Source organism: Carassius auratus, chromosome 28 (genome assembly GCF_003368295.1).
Source record: "Carassius auratus strain Wakin chromosome 28, ASM336829v1, whole genome shotgun sequence".
Lineage (NCBI taxonomy): Eukaryota > Metazoa > Chordata > Actinopteri > Cypriniformes > Cyprinidae > Carassius > Carassius auratus.
In genome coordinates, this window is record NC_039270.1 from 22,606,387 (window position 1) to 22,624,534 (window position 18,148).

Consider the following 18,148-nt stretch of genomic DNA (forward strand, 5'->3'; position numbering starts at 1 on the left):
CAGTTTCAATAGAGGGACTAAGAGCTCTCAGACTAAATCTAAAATATCTTAAACTGTGTTCCAAAGATAAACGGAGGTCTTACGGGTTTGGAACAACATGAGGGTAAGTTATTAATTACATAATTTTAATATTTGCCTGAACTAACCCTTTAAGGTCGTGGCCACTCGAGTTACAGGTCGATCGCCACTGCTGTGACCAATGTCATGCTAGGTGGGCGTGACTTCAGCAACTAGTTCCTGCCTTTCTGTCCATATTTCTGTCGATTATCTGTGAGTGAAGCATGGTGATGCGCTGCCAAGATGGCGATGGCCCGCTCAGCCAACTTCAAAATCGCTCTTCAGGTATCTATGGGTGACATCACGGACACTACATCTATGTTTTTTTACACTCAATGGTCTGTAGAGTTGTCCATGGTCAGAAGGTTAAGGGGGGGGGGGGGGGGGGGTGAAATGCTAGTTTTTTACACTGTTAAATAATTGGATGCCCATGCTAAATATGGAGTGTTTTTGGTTGCCAGGGCAAGACAACCCTGCACAGATTACCAAAAAAAAAAAAAAAAAAAACAGCATTAAGGGACCAGTGGATGGAGTTTATTTTTACAGAGCATTCACGGAGTTGTGCAAGTGTTTGTGTTTGTTCCCTGCGTTTCGAAGATGCTTGTTTTACAAACAAGGCCCAGTTTGACGATGGATTTGCATATCGTTTATTTCTTATGGATGATGCAGTCCCAACGAAAAAGGGTCAAGATCGTGTGTTGGAACCGCAGGCGGTGAGTAAAACTGCTTCAAATATCTCTGTGTTGTTAACTTAACTATCGGCGCGTAAGCACATCAAGTAAACAACATGCGATGTTGCCATCAAACTGCACTTCCCACATGTACACCTTTAAAGAAAAAAAAAAGACGACATAAAGTGGAACTTAGTCATTTTCCAAAACCGCTAAGCAAATATATAGTTTCAATACATACCACATAGAGACGTCCTGCTGTAGTCATTGTTGCTGCTGGTCTTGTTCAATTTCAGCCTCGGGATCTGATTCTGGATCATAAATATATGGCTGAATCTGACTGTTAGCCATGGTTTGTTTTGGATGATGTTTTTTCCTCACGGTGATGTCACAGCTTCCAGACCCCTCAACGCAAAAGCTTACGTGCACTCGTGATTCTTTATTCTAAATGTAATTAAATTGGTAACACTTAATATTAGGGTTTTAGTAAAGTACAATGTACTTATTGTGTTCATGTTGTACACTTTTACTGCTGTACTGAAGTGGGTTAAGATAAAGGTTATTAAGGTTATGATACATAGGGCAACATCATTGCTCAAAAAATTGCCCTGTGTATTATCACCTTTAAGGTCAATGACAGGTTTTGTGGTTAGCTGGGTGGGTTAAGAGAAGAGGCGGCTTCAGCAGTGAAATTATAGGTATCCCACAGAAAGTATAATAATTTAATAGTAATATAGTCTGAGACTTAATAAAGCTGGTCTAATAGAGGGGGTAGCACATCCTGACAAGCTCCAATAAGGCCATCAGGATGCGCTAAAACCTTAAACTATGAGGTCATGATTAAGGTGGAGAATTATTGACAACAGAATGTCAGGAGGCCAGTTTAATGCCTCAACTGAACAATGCTCCTTTTCACAGGGGCCAGTATTATGCTTCATCAAAAAGTTGCTTCTTTTTACAGTCTGAAGTCTGCATCATTATACTAAGACTTTTGGAGCCGCACAAGTCAAGGAATGATCACCTCCTGTTGGGCGGGAAAAAATAGCTCCAGCAGCTCTCTAGTTTTTCACAACGGCCTACCAGCCATCAGAATGGACTACCACCTTTGAAAAAAAGGGAAAAAAAGTCAAACTCGTAATTGAAGCGGATAATTCATGAAAACAGAATGTCAGTCAGGTTTCTTGCCTCATCTGAAGGAAAATGCTTTCACAGTCTAAAGTCTGATTTATTATATTAGGAATTTTGCACTCATTCAAGCCAGGGAATGTAGGCTATATATTAGAAAGATTGACATTAGTTATATTGCTGATCTGCAACCACCATCTGGTGGCCATCAGCGCATGTTTGTTTATAATAAATTAGGAGACTAACAAAACTTCATGTTAACACTACGCCTCCTGCTGTTAAGTAGTCTTAAATCTTTATCTAAATGTGATTGCTGCATCTACAATGTTATTGCTGCGTGACCGAGCATGTATACAATCTACATAAAGAGCCTTTGAGAAACCGAGCTGAAAAGCATTATGCTAGCTCTCAAAGTGACAGTGTTGTAGCATGACAGACAGTCACAAATTTGCTAGATGTCACGCTAATATAGATTAACACTGTTAAGAATGTTTTTCATTACAGTAGTAATCTAGAACAAAAACTTTTTTTAGGCCTTTATGTTAATATCTTAAATTTTGGATGCAGTCATGGTCATTCGCTATCATTTTTGCTAGCTTTGCAATGCACCGACTTGCATCTTGGCATGTTTTAATCTGTTTTTCTAGTTTTCTATCAATTCATATTCAACCAGTTAACTTATTTATTATTTAAAATGATGTCTCTCTGTCTGCCCAACCTTCCCCAAGCTCTCTCTTTCACTCTGTATGACTTTGTCTGTTCTTTCTCCTCCATGTTCTCTGCACTACCTCCCTTCACCAGCTCTAATTCCCTGCTCATATGTAGGTTATGGCTTAGTCCAGCAGTTCACTTAAACACTGCCAAAAAAGGCTCAAGATTAATCCAGGATTCAACCTACAACTGGACAGCTCTAAATACTACTGAACTCAATCAGACAATTGCTTTTGGTAGATATGCTTACATACAATAATGGCTGCCATGTTGATAAATCATTTTTATGAAATAGGCTATTATCAACAAATAATACATTTTTACCCCCAACCATTTTACAACTATTATATGTCTATTTGTGACCCTGAACCACAAAACCAGTCACTAGACTGCTACATTATATGAAAGCTGAATAAATAAGCTTTCCATTGATGTATGGTTGTTTTAGTATAGGACAATATTTGGCAGAGATACAATTATTTGACATCTGGAATCTGAGGGAGCAATAAAAAAAGAAAAATCTAATATTAAGAAAATAGTCTTTAAAGTTGTTGAAATTAGGTTCTAAGCAAGCAATGCATATCACTTATAAAAAAATTTTTTTAAAAAATTATATTTTTATGGAAGGCAATTTACAAAATATCTTCATGGAACATGAACTTTAATTAATATCCTAATTATTTTTTGCCAAAAAAAGAAAAATCAATAAATTTGTCCCATACAATGTTTTTTTGGCTATTGCTGCAAATATACCCGTGCAAATCATGACTGGTTTTTTGGTCCAGGGTCACATTTGTAGGAAAAAAAAAAGACATCTTAAAATCTGTGATTATGTATCCAGTTGTTGTGTTTATAGTCATCTTTGATCCCAGAAAAAAGACGAAGCAAATCAGAACAGTTCTCATTCAGTGATGGACAGAGACATACATTCAACACTTTCAAACAAAACACACAAACTTATTATCCCCATCATACAGACACATTTAAATAAGAAACACAATCCAGATAAACATAATATTCATAATAACATTTATAAAAGTTACTCCTCCTTTGTTTCATAGTAAAGAAGGGTACAGGGTGTTGAACAATCATGTAACAGACAGAAACTCCTCAGTGAAAGTATGGATACATTTTAAATGATGTTTTGCCAGATGTGTGAAAACGTTTAGTTGAGGGGAGGATAAGATATTTAGCGGATGGGTGCTTTAAGGGCAGCATCTACTTCCTCTTCAGGCTGAAGGGTGTGCCACTGAGCCACAGGTCGTCTGGGATTGGCCAGCATGTCTGACCAGTGGCGCAGTCCCACCCCACTAGCGCCAAACCCAATCCAGCACTTCCCAATTGGATCATTGCTTCCCAATTTATCATAGTCATAGACTGTGATCAACACCTGGATCTTCTACAGGAAGGCAGAGGAACAGAGAAAAATAGGTCAATATGCATTTAATCCACTTTCTTCTTTCTCATCAAACTTTTCCATTGCCAACATATTATTTTTAAAAACGAAAAAACCCAGATTTATTTTGTTACCAGACACAGTCAAAATGCACAGATGAGAAACGGAAAGCAACACTGAATTAAATGTAAAATTCTGAAGTAGAAAGACTAAAATATACTGTAATATACTAAATTATTAGATATCCAAGTAATCATGGAAATGTGTTCCAAACATGTTTACCTGAATCTGAGCGAAGGGGATTTCAAAGCTGAAGCTTTCATTGAAGTAGGGGTTCAGTGTGTTCTGCTTAACTGTCGTCTTCTTCTTCTTGATACGCTTTCCATTGTGTTGCAAAACCACTTTCACAAAAGGATCTAAAACAGAAAAGTAAAGAGAAAAGTAAGATAGAGGCATTGTTATATGGATAAAGACATGAAATGCAGCTTAGCACCACATTTACACAGAAAAGCCTAGATAATTCAAAGTAAAAAAATCGAATTATATTAAAATAAAGTCACATTTGATGTGTAGAGAATCATTTCAATGTAATATCCAGTACAACAGAAAGGAATTGTATCTGTAACAAACTAACACTATTCCACACTAACCTGATAAACCACCCACGTCCATCTTCTTCAGGTTCTTGGCCTCCATGATACAGACGGTCAGTTTACCAGACGTGGGCACATAGCGCAGGGAGATACAGATGTCACCTAACTTTTCTTGCTGTTGTGGAAGAAGAGAGAGTGTTAAGTTTGAAAGCATAAAAAAACAGATTATGCAAGCTGATAAAAAAAGAAAGAAAAGGAAACAGCCTGATGGAAAGCCTTACTTCCTCTTTCTCTCCTCCGACCAGGTCTTTCCATTCATGTATGGGCTGGGCCAGGTCAACGCTGTTCATGGGGATTTTGATCTCTCCAATTACATCATGTTTACCAAAGCGGTCAAAGTCAAACACCTGCAGGACCAGAGTCTGTCCTGCTAGATCATTAAAGGGGATCTAGAAACAGAAAAAAATCATGCTGCATGAATGTCTGTTTGAACCAAAAAAAGACATGGTGCACTTGTTCTACTGTGAAATTAAGCAGTTAAGAGTATGACAAATTTTCTTTAGGGTAATCCCCCCCCCCAAATTTTTTTATAGGTTTATGAAAATGTAAATGCAATACCTTAAATATGAAAGTCTCATTGAAAACAGGACACAGATTCTTGCGCTGGACCTTGGTTTCAAACTTTTTCTTCTTGTCTGGTAGCATGTAAACTTTGACATAGGGGTCAGATGTTCCACCAATATCCATGGCAGGAAGGTCTTGGGCTTGCAAGACACCAACAATGAGCTGAAGGTTATTGAAGAAAAGGTTGTGGGTCAGGTGTTCAAAATCAAGCAGCTAGTCACACATTTTTAGAAGAGCACTTCTTTTTGTGTAATTTTTTAATTTTTTATAATTAACTCACAATCATGATGAAGATAAGGCACATCTGCTCTCAACTAACCTGATTGTCGGTGAAGTTATAGTCCAGAGTGTACTCCAGCTTGCCATAATATTCTTTCTCTCCCTCGCCCTCTCCTTCTTTAGGTTGTTCCTAAGTATGGGCAATATATAATATATTTAAAATTCTTAAGCAAAACTTTAAGCCAAACATTATCTCTTTTCTTTTTGATGCTTAGATAAAAATCAATAATTGGCCAGTCGAGGTCTGAAAGAGCTTAATTCTCTCTGAACACTATGCTATATACTTTCAGACTCTCCTACCTCGCCTGCTTCTTCCTCTCCTTCCTTTTTCATCCTTCTTCGTCCTCCCTTCCTCTCTCTGACTTTTTTAGCTTTTTTCTTCCCTCCCAAACACTTCTTATAGATACAGAAAGCAAAGCAGCCAAACAATGCAACCATGACCATAACTATGGCACCAATGGCCCACATGGGCACTGTACAGCGGAGAAAGAAATTAAGTTAGTCTCATTAAAGTCAAAAAAATCGAATGTATTTTCTGTTAGTAAAAAATATACATAATTTCAACCAATTACACATTTTCTGCTAAATGAATTAGTAGATGTATAGGTGGATGAAGGGCTGACAGAAAAAGACTTTGGAACATTGGAACTTACTTTTGATCTTGGGGTCTGTTGATGGAACAGATAAAACATGAAGGATGTACATGGAAATGAAAAAAATGGAGGAATTAACTGATCACACACACAAAGACTGATGGTAATTTGTGTTTTGTAATGATAATATGACAAAATATGAATGACTGGCACCAGACAGGCAATGGACAGATGTAAATTTTGGCTAAAGATTAACATTGGAGAGCTGTTCAATTTTTGTTAATTAATACCATGACTAAACCAACAAATTGTCAATGTCTAATGACACTCTACATTTAAAATTGTGTGGATGTTAAAGGAATGAAATTCAAACATGAAAATTCTGTCATCATTTACTCGCCCTCAAGTTTTTCAAAACCTATATAAGTTTCTTTCTTCTGACACAAAATAAGATATTCGGAAGATGGTTTCTGGTCCCTATTGACTTACATAGTTTTTTTTTTTTTTTTTGGTCCATACTATGGAAGTCAAAGTGGACCAGAAAGTGTTTGGCTGCCAATATTCTTTTTATGATATCTTCTCAACAGAAGAAAAGAGGTCACACAAGTGTGTAACAACATGAGGTTGAGTGTGTGAGCTATACCTTTTAAATTATCACATTGAACAAATGTTACATTTGGGTATCACACTTCACAACTGTTTGACGTCAATATGATTTTAGCATGAGATGATACCATGACTTAAAAGCATTATAATATCAATGTCATAATTCTGCTTCACACTGACATTAGCATTCAGTGTTGTCCTGACATCATCACCGACATCAGAACCTACATTCAACTGAATACTCATGTCTTACAACGATGGTGGCTTGCTGGAGTAAGATTAGTCAAGTGTGGTGTATTGACATAGAATTATTACTTACTAGGTAGATGGCTAAGATCATTGAAAAACTTGTTCTTCATATTTATGAAGTTGTGGGAGTGGTGAGAGGGAGGAGGTAAAGGAGGTGGAGCAGGTTTGGGCTCCTCCTCTGATTCTGTTGCCCTCCGCACACGATGCTGCATGTTGACCAATCGCATGGCTGATCAGCTACAGACATAAAACAGACCGTTATTGTCCTGACATGACATGAACTAAATGCCCCAAATCCCATCCCGTGCCTAGATCATTCTCAAGCCCACACTGTCTCTCTCTTTCCCTCCCCATCTCTGTCCTGTGTGTGTCTGGCGTGACTTTTGACAGAGTAAACTCTGATGCTTGAGCTCAGCATGTCTGTTATTAATCCTTCAATACTCTGTTGAACTGACCTCTTGTCACTCTCAGCAGATGCGTAACGAGATTAATTGCCAAAGCTAATCCTAAAATCCTTGGGTTTAAGTAAATTAGGAACAGAGCCCTCCCCTTACTGCCTCACTTTCACACTTAAGCCTACGCATCTTGTCACCAGACTGCTATGTAAAACTAAAGACTTCAGTAGCCTCTGCTCTTTTGTGTATAAGAATATATTGAGCAGAAAAGTCATGGTTGGATTTATGACAAGACTTTATGATGATGAATTTATGTCAGCCACAAAGACTGACCACAGTGATGAAAGACAATAAACATAAAACCTTTTTCTGAGACACAGTTAAAAAGATGGAATTCTTCATTTTCTCTATTGACCTTGCTGGGTTATCATAATTAACTCATGTATGCATTATATATATATATATATATATATATATATATATATATATATATATATATATATATATATATATATATATATATAACCTTTAGCTAACCTTTTTTTATTAATTAATTAATTAATTTTAATTTAGGTATGATATCTAGGGAAGGAGTCTATTTCATTCTTGTAGGCCTAGCAGTTCTCTGATGATTTTCATATTTGGTATTCTGACATTTGCAAAGTATATACACAGTATAGTTTAGCTTCCAACGTATTTAAAAGTTTTCTACATTCGTTTTTGAACGAGAAAAGGGAATTAAATGTTTATAACAGTCATTATATAACGTGTGCAAAAGAGTCATTTCTTCTCTTCTCATCCTTTCCATAGACAGCAGTTACCTGGAAAGTGCGTAATCTTATAGTTCATAAAGTATAATTTGTGATTGAATTAATCTGGCTAAAGAAGGCCACTCCCCTTCATCGTTATTTGTCCACCAGCCGGTAGAACTGCTGTATTTTCGGATTACCTAAATCTCATCCAGTCAAATTTTTCTATTTATTTATTTATTTATTTATTTCGGACACAGTTGTCCAAAATAATAATAATAATAATAATAATAATAATAATAATAATAATAATAATAATAATAATAATAATAATAATAATAATAAACCTAAAGGTGTGTTGTTTATTAACGTCACTTCTAAGGAGTTTTAATTTATAATTACATGAAATTTGAAGTGAATGGTCTTTGTTCGTTTAGCTTGTCTGTGGACTGTGTTGCAGCCTATAGTCTTCATGAATTTAGTGAAAATTGCTAATCAAAATATCGTGAAACTTCTTTTAAGTAGTTACAAATATATGTATATTTTAAATTAATATTGTTCTATTAAATTGCAAATGCTACTATATAATTATCATAAAATTATGTTTAAAATCATTTTAAATGATACTGCTTAACATGTCTGTCGATTCCAAGACAGTGTGATATTTCTATAATTAATTGGAACCAGTAAAACACACAGTAATCAAACTTACCTGATGATGTTCTACAGATCTCTCTTAAATAGATAGAAACCTGTGCTTTATATAGAGAGCACAGTTAAGCAGCAGCCTTCTCACACACTGCTCTAACTTACTCTTGTCGTCCACTTTATCATCTGTCCCTCTCTCACCCCAAAGCGCATTTGAAGCGCCAAACCCTCTTTCACTTGGATTAATCATGCTCTCCCTGCTGTTCACAGCTATGTGCCCTAAATTTCCTCATGTGACAATCTTATTTCATCCATCTCGTATGCCCGTTTATCAGGTTACAAGTGTCCCATATAATCTCCTGTATGCTGTTTAACCAATTCTAATTTGCTATATAATCTTCGTTCAGTGACCCCTCTGAATCGGATTATACCCTGTGGCACTGCTAATAGGCATGATTGAAATAGCATACAGAGGCTGTATCCTAAACCTTGTGTATTGGTTATGAAATGAGGACAAGTCTTCCCAAATCGCCGACGACTATTGATATATATTGAGAAAAAAAAAACATTTTATGAACCATAACTGGCCTTGGTCCTTCAGTTTTTTATGATCAATGTGCGATTATTAGACATATGTAGACAACAGCACCCTCGTGTGGTAAAATTAAATGCTAGCCTACACCTGTAGTGCCGTGGAAATTCATGTGAATATTTCGATCTGTTCATTTAGCAGACCACGAAAAATCTGTAAGTATTTTGTATTTACTCTCTGTAGCACTTTATAATATAAGGTTGCACATTAGATTTCATCAAATACTAATGTGTAGTTGTGCCAGTGACCGACATCTTCCTAACAGGATGGAGATGAGTAATCATTACATTAAAGTGATGATAGGAAAGCATTGGGTGGAGAGAGGGAAGCAGGGTCAGCAAAGGACCTCAAGATGAGGAGAATCAAACTCGGGTCACCATGAGCGCAGTTGCAGTGTCTGCCAACACACTAACCATGAGGCTATTGGTGCCAATGGCATCCTGCCATTTTAAATAAAAGACAAGGTTATGCAGTTTAGAATTTTTTATTTAAATTCACCAGGTCAATCATTGCATGTTCAACAGGAAAGTATTGCTTGATGAGAATCACAGGATGGCTATTCAAAACAGTAACGCTGCATTTTTTTAATAGTAATGGAAAATGTACTTGATGTTAACCTTTCAACCCGTTGGACTTCAACATTTTGCACAAGAGCTGTTTGATAAGAACATATTTAAGAGAATAGTATTTCTATTCATTCATGTATTAATATGATCTGAGGGCATCATTTAGCTGCTGCCTTCATCCAGGGTGTGCTTGTCAAACAGGTACTCCGCCATCCTGTTGTTGCCAGCATCCATCTTGGAAAGGTTGGTGATGTGGTCACCAAGTTTCTTGATGGCCTCAACCTGCTCATTCAGGTAGTGAGTCTCCAGGAAGTCACACAGCTGTTGGACAAGACAATATAGGAGATGTTAGGATGCTAAATTCTCAGGACTGAATGAAACTGCTTTAAAGAGACATGTATATGCAGGCAGATTTAGAGTCTCGACTTCAACAATGAGGGTCACTCACATGAGGGTCTCCCTTCTCAGAGGCGACCTTATGCAGATCCAGCAGAGCCTGGTTGACGTTCTTCTCCAGCTGAAGAGCGCACTGCATAGCAATCAGTCCATTGCCCCACATATCACGATCAGGTTTCTGAAGAGAGACACAAACATTAAGAGCAAGATCCCCTCTAATTCAACAGTCCTTACAAATAGGGATGATGTCAGTTTATAGCAATAACAATAGTATTAAAGTTTTAGTTCAAAATACTATCAAAGCACCTTGATGTCCTGAAGCATGATGCGTCCCCCTCTCTTGTTCTGGAACTCCATGAACTTCTCAGCATGTTCGCGCTCCTCCTCGCTGTTCTTCTTGAAGAACTTGGCAAAACCAGGAAGAGCGACATCATCCCGTTTGAAGTAGAAAGCCTGAACAAAATCAAATAAAGGAATAAGAAAGGCTGCAACTATATGTCTTAAGGAACAATGTTTCAAAGTCAAAGTAACAGATCACAGAACAAGAATGCGGATCAGCAGTCACCCCTAAAAACTGTAAACAGCCTTGGATGATCCCATAATACTGATGCATAGCTCCTGCTCATTGCATTTGCGTTATTTATAAGGGCTTTATAAAATATCTATACAATTGTCTTGTCTTTTTAATTCTTTAGAACATTTTATCGAATGTTTGATAGAAGTGAATAGCCTACGTTTAGTCAAGAAACGTAAAAAAAAATAATCAATAGAGAAAAAAAACCTGCCATGTAACGATTTAGCAAAGTGATAAACACCAAGAAGAAACACTCACCATGGAGGTGTAGGTGTATCCAGCGTAAAGCTCCAAGTTGATCATCTTGTTGATCAGAGCCTCGCAGTCGCGGTCGTAGTTCTGGCGAATCTGAGAAGTCTCCATTCCGGCGGGTTTTATTATCAAAATGTCAGTACAAAATAAATACGCTTAAATAGGTTTAAATAATTTCTCGAGAGCACGAAGTTCCGTTCAATCACTGTTGAAGCAAGAACCTCTTCAGATCTTCCTGAAGCTGTGAGTGAACTGAAGGAGCGCGTTCATCTTATATACGATCAGCGAATGATGCGTCAGTGAAACTAAAAACCAGCCAATCAAAGAACGAGCTGAGTAACGAGGTGACGAGACTTTCCGCTGTGTAAGGTTAGATAACGGAGACAAGATCAAGTTTAATTAATAGTTTTTTAAAGGTCTTTTCTGCTTTCATTATGAATAGCATAGTAAGTCCAGCACGTTCACTAGTCACAATTACAAGCATGTTTTGCACTCTGAAATGTAACTGATGAAGTGTTCATATATAGCCTATTCATATATATTTATCCTTTTTCCAAGCTACATGCCAGTCACAGACATATTGAATTTAGCATATATAGGCTATGTTAACTAATTACCATTAGCTATATAAACAACTTTTAATGCACATACATAGCCGTAAGAAAAAGGTCAAAGCATTATCAAGCATAGGCTACAGGTAATTTCTGATAATTGATTGTCATTCACCATCTTTTAGTAACTGAATAAAATGCAGTTAGTATTACAGTATTACTGTGATTTAGTATTACTGTGATTCTTTTACAGTTAGTAAAAAAGATGGTGTGATCATGTGATATTTTAATATTAAACCTTTTTGATAGAACAACTAGGCCAATTAATTTTCCACGAGTAATTTTCTCATTTTTATTGGAAGGAAAACGAAAAGTTCCAGGTTGCATTTAGGAAGGTGCTAACACTATATTAATAGTAGCCTGGGTATAATATGGCAAATATCATGGGACAATCCTGAAATAACAAGCAACTATTTCACTATGGATTTGATTCCTTTCTCCTCTTTGTAACCATCTTTAGATACCTGACTGATCAGAAAAGTACAGTGAAGCGAAGTCACAATTACTAAGCAGTTTTGTAGCTACCAGAAATTCCCAAAGCTCACTCGGTGTCAGCAGCAACAACCGCAAACTCCCAAGAGCTGACATGGAGCTGCGTCTCTGTGACTCAGCATTCTGTCTCTCATGGAAGATGTGTGTATTTGTAACCTGATCAGCTTGCTACAGTAGGTTAAGTCAAACCATCGGATTGTTGTAGAAAACTATATTATGTTTAATTTGAAAAATTGTTTGTGTGTTTGGGTCTATCGTTACAAATATTTCCAATGTTATAAAACTCTTAGAAACTATTGTTTTTCTGCTCACTGAAAACGTGCACCATTGATAGTTTTACTGAAGCCTATTTTGCTTGTGCTGCCTGTAATGAAGTTACCTTAATTTTACAGTGTTCTTTCAGTGATTTTTCAGTCAATGTAACTGTCACAAATCCTGTCCATGAACTTCTGTCCACTTGCCACCAGAGGTCACCCTTCTATTATATTGACTCACACACAGACTGTTAGAATCACCCTGGACAACATTACCAATGCAACAATAGCCGCGTTTCCACTGTCGGGCTAAAAGCGGGCATGCTAGTACGTGCCAGGGCCAGTCGCATTTCCACTGTCACTTCCGGGGCTTGATCGTGCCTCGTCGGGGCCTTCTTGGGCCCAACCAGGGCCGGCTTTGCCGACAGGTGACACAGGTTGTCGCCTGGGGCGCCATCTGCTGGACAGGGCGCAAAATTGCAGAATTATAAGGAAAAAAAAGTTAATTAAATGTATGTATCATATTATGAAAGCTGCGCACACGCGAAAACACTATAACTGTTTGTCCTTGAGGTGAGATCTTAATGCTTCTCTATTGTTTTCTCCTGTATCCTTCAGCTTGTTGCTTTTAAAGAGTTGTTGTGTGAACATTTAAAATAAAAAATGAATAACTATGGAGTAACTGTGGAGTTGTTTTTTCCGGGGGGAGGGCTCTATCGCCTTGGGCACCAAATAACCTAGAGTGGGCCCTGGGCCCAACGGCCAAGGTTTTTTGGCCCGACGAAAACCTTGGGCCAAAGCGGGCCAGCTGGGACTAGAGGAGTGGTCATGACACAAAGGAGGAGTTTCTCTGCATCTGCGTCTTGTTCTTAGCCTGATTACCAGTGTCGTGATTCTTACCTGTTATTTCGTTTTGTCTGATCTCTGCCTGCCCTGAAGTTTATAACCTCTTTTGGAAATACCCTTTGTCTTGCTGTCTCAGACTGTGTTTGCACCTTGTCTGGAATATTGCTCATGTTGTTGGATTACCCACACTGTAAAAAATGTCTTGTTGTTTTTACAAAAACTTTTTGGCAGCTGTGGTTGCCAGAATAATTTTGTAAAAATACAGAAAACTGTAAACACATTTACGTCAAAAACTGTTAATTTTACAATATAAAGCTGTAATTTACAAACAAGAAAATGTGAATATAAACCAGTAAATTCAACAACACACAAAATTAAATCTGTTTTGTACCTTGAAAATACTGACAACCACCATAATAATAAAGATGGTACTGTATAAGAGAAAGCCACATGAAGTATCAAAGCTCATCACAAGTAGCTTCACCACAAGCAGAAGTATATATTAACATATAGAAGGTGCACATTTATGGAAACACAAAACACCATCATGGTAACACACGTGATACTTAAATAATGCAAAAAACTTTCATTAAGCAACAGAAGATGTAACATAAAGCTCAAATGTACATAACTGATAACAAGAACTATTTAAAAACATGATTATTTAAACAAAATACTTTCAAACACGCAGGGAATTCTGGGAATATCAGTTTACAGTTTTAGACTGTAAATTATACATTGATTTGTTCTTTTTTTACTTCTAAAAGCTGTATAATTAACAGAATTTTACTGTAAATTTACATTAAATGCTTTGTTAGATCTTTTACAGTTTTTCCCTGTATATAGTACGGGAACTTACTGTTAACCTATTATCAGTTTTTTTCCGTAGCGTTTTTACAAAATTTTACAGTTAAAATTACACTTATTTTTTACAGTGCATCTTGTCCAGCCCTCTGGTTACTTTTAGCCGCCGATCGACCATGCCTACTTTGGATCACTCTTGTCTTGCCCTCAATATACCTGTGTGCCATTGTCTGACCCTCACCTGTTTTGACCTGTTTAAGAGTAAGGCTTTGCAAATGGATCTGCACACCTCTCGTCTCAGTCTCTGTAATACTTGGCCTCACGAGGATCCAGCAGCTTGATATATGGACATTGGCCAAGTATGGACATTGCAAAACTGTAATTAGCCCTAAAGCAGGGCACATGACCATTTGAAGGCTATATTCAAGAGAATCTGGACATTGTGTGTTATTCCGAATTCATAGACTGTGTATTGATGAACTTCTTCTGTGATGGAGTAAATGAACCACTCAAATCACGTTTAATCCATGAGGGTCCCCGTTCAACTCTCGTTCAATTTTTGAATTTATGAATTTATGCTTTGTTGACTTTTGGTTTATTGTTCACTGTGCATGTCACGGAGGAACTCGACCCTGCACTCACTTGTGTAATGGCAGTTGCATTAGAGCATGCTCATAAAAATGCTGGACACAACAGTGCTCCGTTATGTCACATCTTCCAATCCTTAGTCAAGTCAACTCAAAGCTGAACTTCATGAGTTAAGCCAAGCCACAGTTGATATTCCTGAGTACATTCAACTCAAAGATGATCTTCATGAGTTGAGTCAAGTCACATTTGATCTTCCTGAATACATTCAAGTCACAGCTGATAGTCAAGTCACAGTTTATCTTTCTGAGTCCATTCAAGTCACAGTTGATCCTTATGGTTCAAGTGAAGTCACAGTTGATCTTGATGAATCAAGTCAAGTCACTGATCATCATGAGTCCAGTCACGTCTCAGCTGATCCTCCAGAGCCTCGCCACGTCACAGCTGATGAGTGCGTGAGTGGGTGAATGTGAGGCAAATTGTAAAGCGATTTGGATGGCCATGTGGTCTGTCAAAAGCGCTATATAAATGCAGTCCATTTACCATTTACCATCTGATCATCCAGAGTCACGTCATATCACAGATGATTATCCAGAGTCATGTCACATTACAGTAGATCATCCAGAGTCAAGTCACATCACATCTGTTCGCTCAGAGTCCTGTCACTTCCTGTCTGTTGCACCCAGATCCTCAAGCACTGTTCTTCAGTATCCCAGACTGGTGTATAGCATGGAGGACCCACCAATGATGTCAGCATGTGCAGCTGATATCCCTAAACCATCACTCTCAAGCCCTCCAGTTCCTGAACAAACATTCCCCTTTTGGTATTGCTTCCCACAATGGGGATCGCCTAATGGTGTATTTGGATTGCATACACCACCACTGAAACTTTAGAATCTGTGGCAGCCATGGTGATTTCTCCAGAGGTGGTGGCCCATGCTGCAGAACCTCCTGAGGTGTTGACACTCACTTCTTCTCCTTGTGCGGTGGTGGCGCCAAGCAATGCACTTTCAGCCTGTCATGTCATGGTCAAAGGAACCATTGATAAATGCTAAACCTGTCCAAATAAGGTGAATGTTAATGAACTCCCCGTTTCCTGATGGTACTACTGTAGAACCTTCAGAGGTGGTGGCAAACACTGCAGAATCTCCAAAGATGTCATTGTTATCCACCTGTTAACTCTCTCCCTGTCCTGTCACGGCTATGGAGGCCATTTGCTATCTCTCTGCCTGTCCTGTCACAGGTATGGAGGCCATTTCTGAACATTTAATCTGTCTTGTTATGATCAATCAGGCTACCTGTGAACCATTGCCCTGTCTCAACCTAGCCGCAGAGACTTTCTATGAACTTTCGTCCTTTACCGATCCAGCCAAAGAAGCTGTCTGTAAACTTCCTGACTTTTCCGAAGCGACTACAAGAGCTGTTCAGGAACCCTCATCACTGCCCATCATGGCCATAGAAACCTTAAATGAAGTTTATGTATGCCCTGTTAAACCCATTATTGTCAAAGAGACCTTTAGTGAGCAGTATGTCTATCCCACTTGAATCAATGAGTTTAATTTTGATCTATCTGTCTGCCCTTTTTCAGCGAATGAGTCTGAATGTGAATTGTCTGCCAGTTTACTCACTGAAATGTCTGCCAATGTTGTTTCAGTCGATGACCTTGAGTTTAAACTGTCTGCCTGTCCTGTTTTATCTAGGGTATCTGATTTTGAACCATCTATCTTGCCAGTTATAGTTAGTGAGCTGTGAGCTGTTGAACTGTCACCAGGGAGCCCATGAATGCACTCCCTAGGTCTTAGTCTTTGCCGTGAGTTTCTGCTCTTTCAGTTCTGCCATGGTGGTCTTCTGTCCCGCTCTGGTCTTCTGCTCCGTCCACGCTGGTCTGGTGGTCTCCTGCTCCTTCTGCTCCAGCCCTGTGGTCTTCTGTCCTGCTCTGGTGGTCTTCTGCTCATCCGTGGTGATCTTTGGACCCGTCTGCTCAGTTGTGGTGGTCCTCCGCTCGATCTGCTTTTCCTAATCCATTCTGGCTTCATGCTTCATGCAACCAGGATGGTTGACATTCTTATAGGGACACTGAGACTGCTGTTGGAAGAGGTATTAATAAGGTCAGTACAGGAGCACATCCTCTCGACTTTTTGTGTCCTGATGCCCCAGTACATTATAATGTTGATAACATTCCCCGTCCTTTGTAAAAATAACTTTCTGTGGTCAGTATAAGCCCTATAGGGTCTCTCAGGAAAAATATAGATTTATCCACATTGTCCCAATTATCCTCATATGCGTAATGACTGTATATCAAACTTGTCTCTCCATATAATAATAGTATCTGTCATATAATATTGATTGCAGTCTTTTTATTAAACTTATTGTAAACAGATTTTAAAGGAATCGTTCATCCAAAAATGCAAAATCTGTCATTATTTACTGATCCTGATTGTCATTCTAGACTTGAGTGTTTTTTACTTTCTTCTATGGAACACAAAAGAAGATAATTTTTAATGGTCATGATCTATAAGTTAATGGGGTGCAGTGTTGTTTGGCCCATAGCATCTTGTTTTCATTAACATTACTTGAATTAAATGTAACATTATATTATTTTTAGATGTATCTTATGCTAATAGCATGGGTCAGAAACATAAGATCAGCATCAAAATACAACTCTATTAATCTGATCATAATGATTACCAAACAAGAGTATGTTTATTCTTTGAGAGCTAGACTATGAGAAAAACAATAGAATTAGAATTAGAATGAGTTCTATACTATAGTATGATGAATGAATGGTTGAATGTATCATCAGATCAAACTTCATCACAGTGTGGTATGGCAAATCTGGTGTCGGACCAACAAGCCCTCCAGCGGGTGGTGTAAACTGCCCAATGCATGGGGTTGGGCCACCCTCCATCAAAGACGTCTACCACAAACGCTGCCTAGAGAGAGTGAGAAGCATCATCAAAGACTCCTCTCACTCCAGTCACAGACTGTTCAGTCCTCTCCTATTGGGGAGACGTTATAGGAGTCTTCGCTGTAACACCACCAGACTCAGGAACAGTTTCTTTCCCTCAGCGGTTAGCCTATTGAACGCCAATCTCAGGTGTTGAACACTACATCCTAGGTTGACCACCTAATGCTTAACACACAAACACACACACACACACACACACACACACAAAAGTGTACTGGACAATAACCTGTGTACACTCCTCACTCACAATGTTCTTATTATTCACTATGTTATTCTGCACATTTCTGCCTCTGGATGCCGCTTGCACTGTTATGGTTATTGGTCATATATAAACATATAGTATTTACGTACCTCACTATATAATGCACATTCTCTTTATACTTTCCTGGTGCCCTGTGCTGAATGTACAGCTATTTGCATTGAGCTGGTTTCTGCCCTCCTACCTCATAACTTGCACTATATTTCATAAAGCATCATGTATATACAAATAATCTTTATTTAATTATATACTG

General features: G+C 38.2%; 2 protein-coding genes across 2 annotated transcripts; both read right to left on the bottom strand.

Moving 5' to 3' along the window:
- Nucleotides 1-3,576: 3,576 nt before the first annotated feature.
- LOC113047203 (synaptotagmin-2-like) lies at nucleotides 3,577-8,941 on the bottom strand. Its single transcript, XM_026208529.1, has 10 exons — nucleotides 8,761-8,941; nucleotides 6,975-7,141; nucleotides 6,110-6,124; nucleotides 5,757-5,929; nucleotides 5,497-5,586; nucleotides 5,172-5,339; nucleotides 4,835-5,002; nucleotides 4,611-4,728; nucleotides 4,243-4,376; nucleotides 3,577-3,963 (listed from the first exon to the last, which is right to left on the bottom strand). Exons 2-10 carry the CDS (start codon nucleotides 7,129-7,131, stop codon nucleotides 3,754-3,756), a joined length of 1,233 nt encoding a protein of 410 aa, XP_026064314.1. The 5' UTR covers nucleotides 7,132-7,141; nucleotides 8,761-8,941; the 3' UTR covers nucleotides 3,577-3,753.
- Nucleotides 8,942-9,785: 844 nt separating this feature from the next.
- Nucleotides 9,786-11,343, bottom strand: LOC113047214 (ferritin, middle subunit-like). The gene is made up of 4 exons (XM_026208549.1): nucleotides 11,083-11,343; nucleotides 10,557-10,703; nucleotides 10,303-10,428; nucleotides 9,786-10,175 (listed from the first exon to the last, which is right to left on the bottom strand). The coding sequence occupies exons 1-4, from the start codon at nucleotides 11,185-11,187 to the stop codon at nucleotides 10,017-10,019; spliced, it is 537 nt and encodes a 178-aa protein (XP_026064334.1). The 5' UTR covers nucleotides 11,188-11,343; the 3' UTR covers nucleotides 9,786-10,016.
- Between the last annotated feature and the right edge of the window lie 6,805 nt (nucleotides 11,344-18,148).

Excerpts from the sequence above, each read along its gene's own strand:
- LOC113047203 (XM_026208529.1), bottom strand. The coding sequence starts at position 7,131 with ATGCGATTGGTCAACATGCAGCATCGTGTGCGGAGGGCAACAGAATCA. Across the intron at positions 5,587-5,756 it reads GAGAGGAAGAAGCAGGCGAG|GAACAACCTAAAGAAGGAGA; the intron begins GTAGGAGAGTCT and ends GCCCATACTTAG. Across the intron at positions 3,964-4,242 it reads TCCCCTTCGCTCAGATTCAG|AAGATCCAGGTGTTGATCAC; the intron begins GTAAACATGTTT and ends GCCTTCCTGTAG.
- LOC113047214 (XM_026208549.1), bottom strand. The coding sequence starts at position 11,187 with ATGGAGACTTCTCAGATTCGCCAGAACTACGACCGCGACTGCGAGGCT. Across the intron at positions 10,704-11,082 it reads GATACACCTACACCTCCATG|GCTTTCTACTTCAAACGGGA; the intron begins GTGAGTGTTTCT and ends GATTTTGTTCAG. Across the intron at positions 10,176-10,302 it reads CTGAGAAGGGAGACCCTCAT|CTGTGTGACTTCCTGGAGAC; the intron begins GTGAGTGACCCT and ends CTTGTCCAACAG.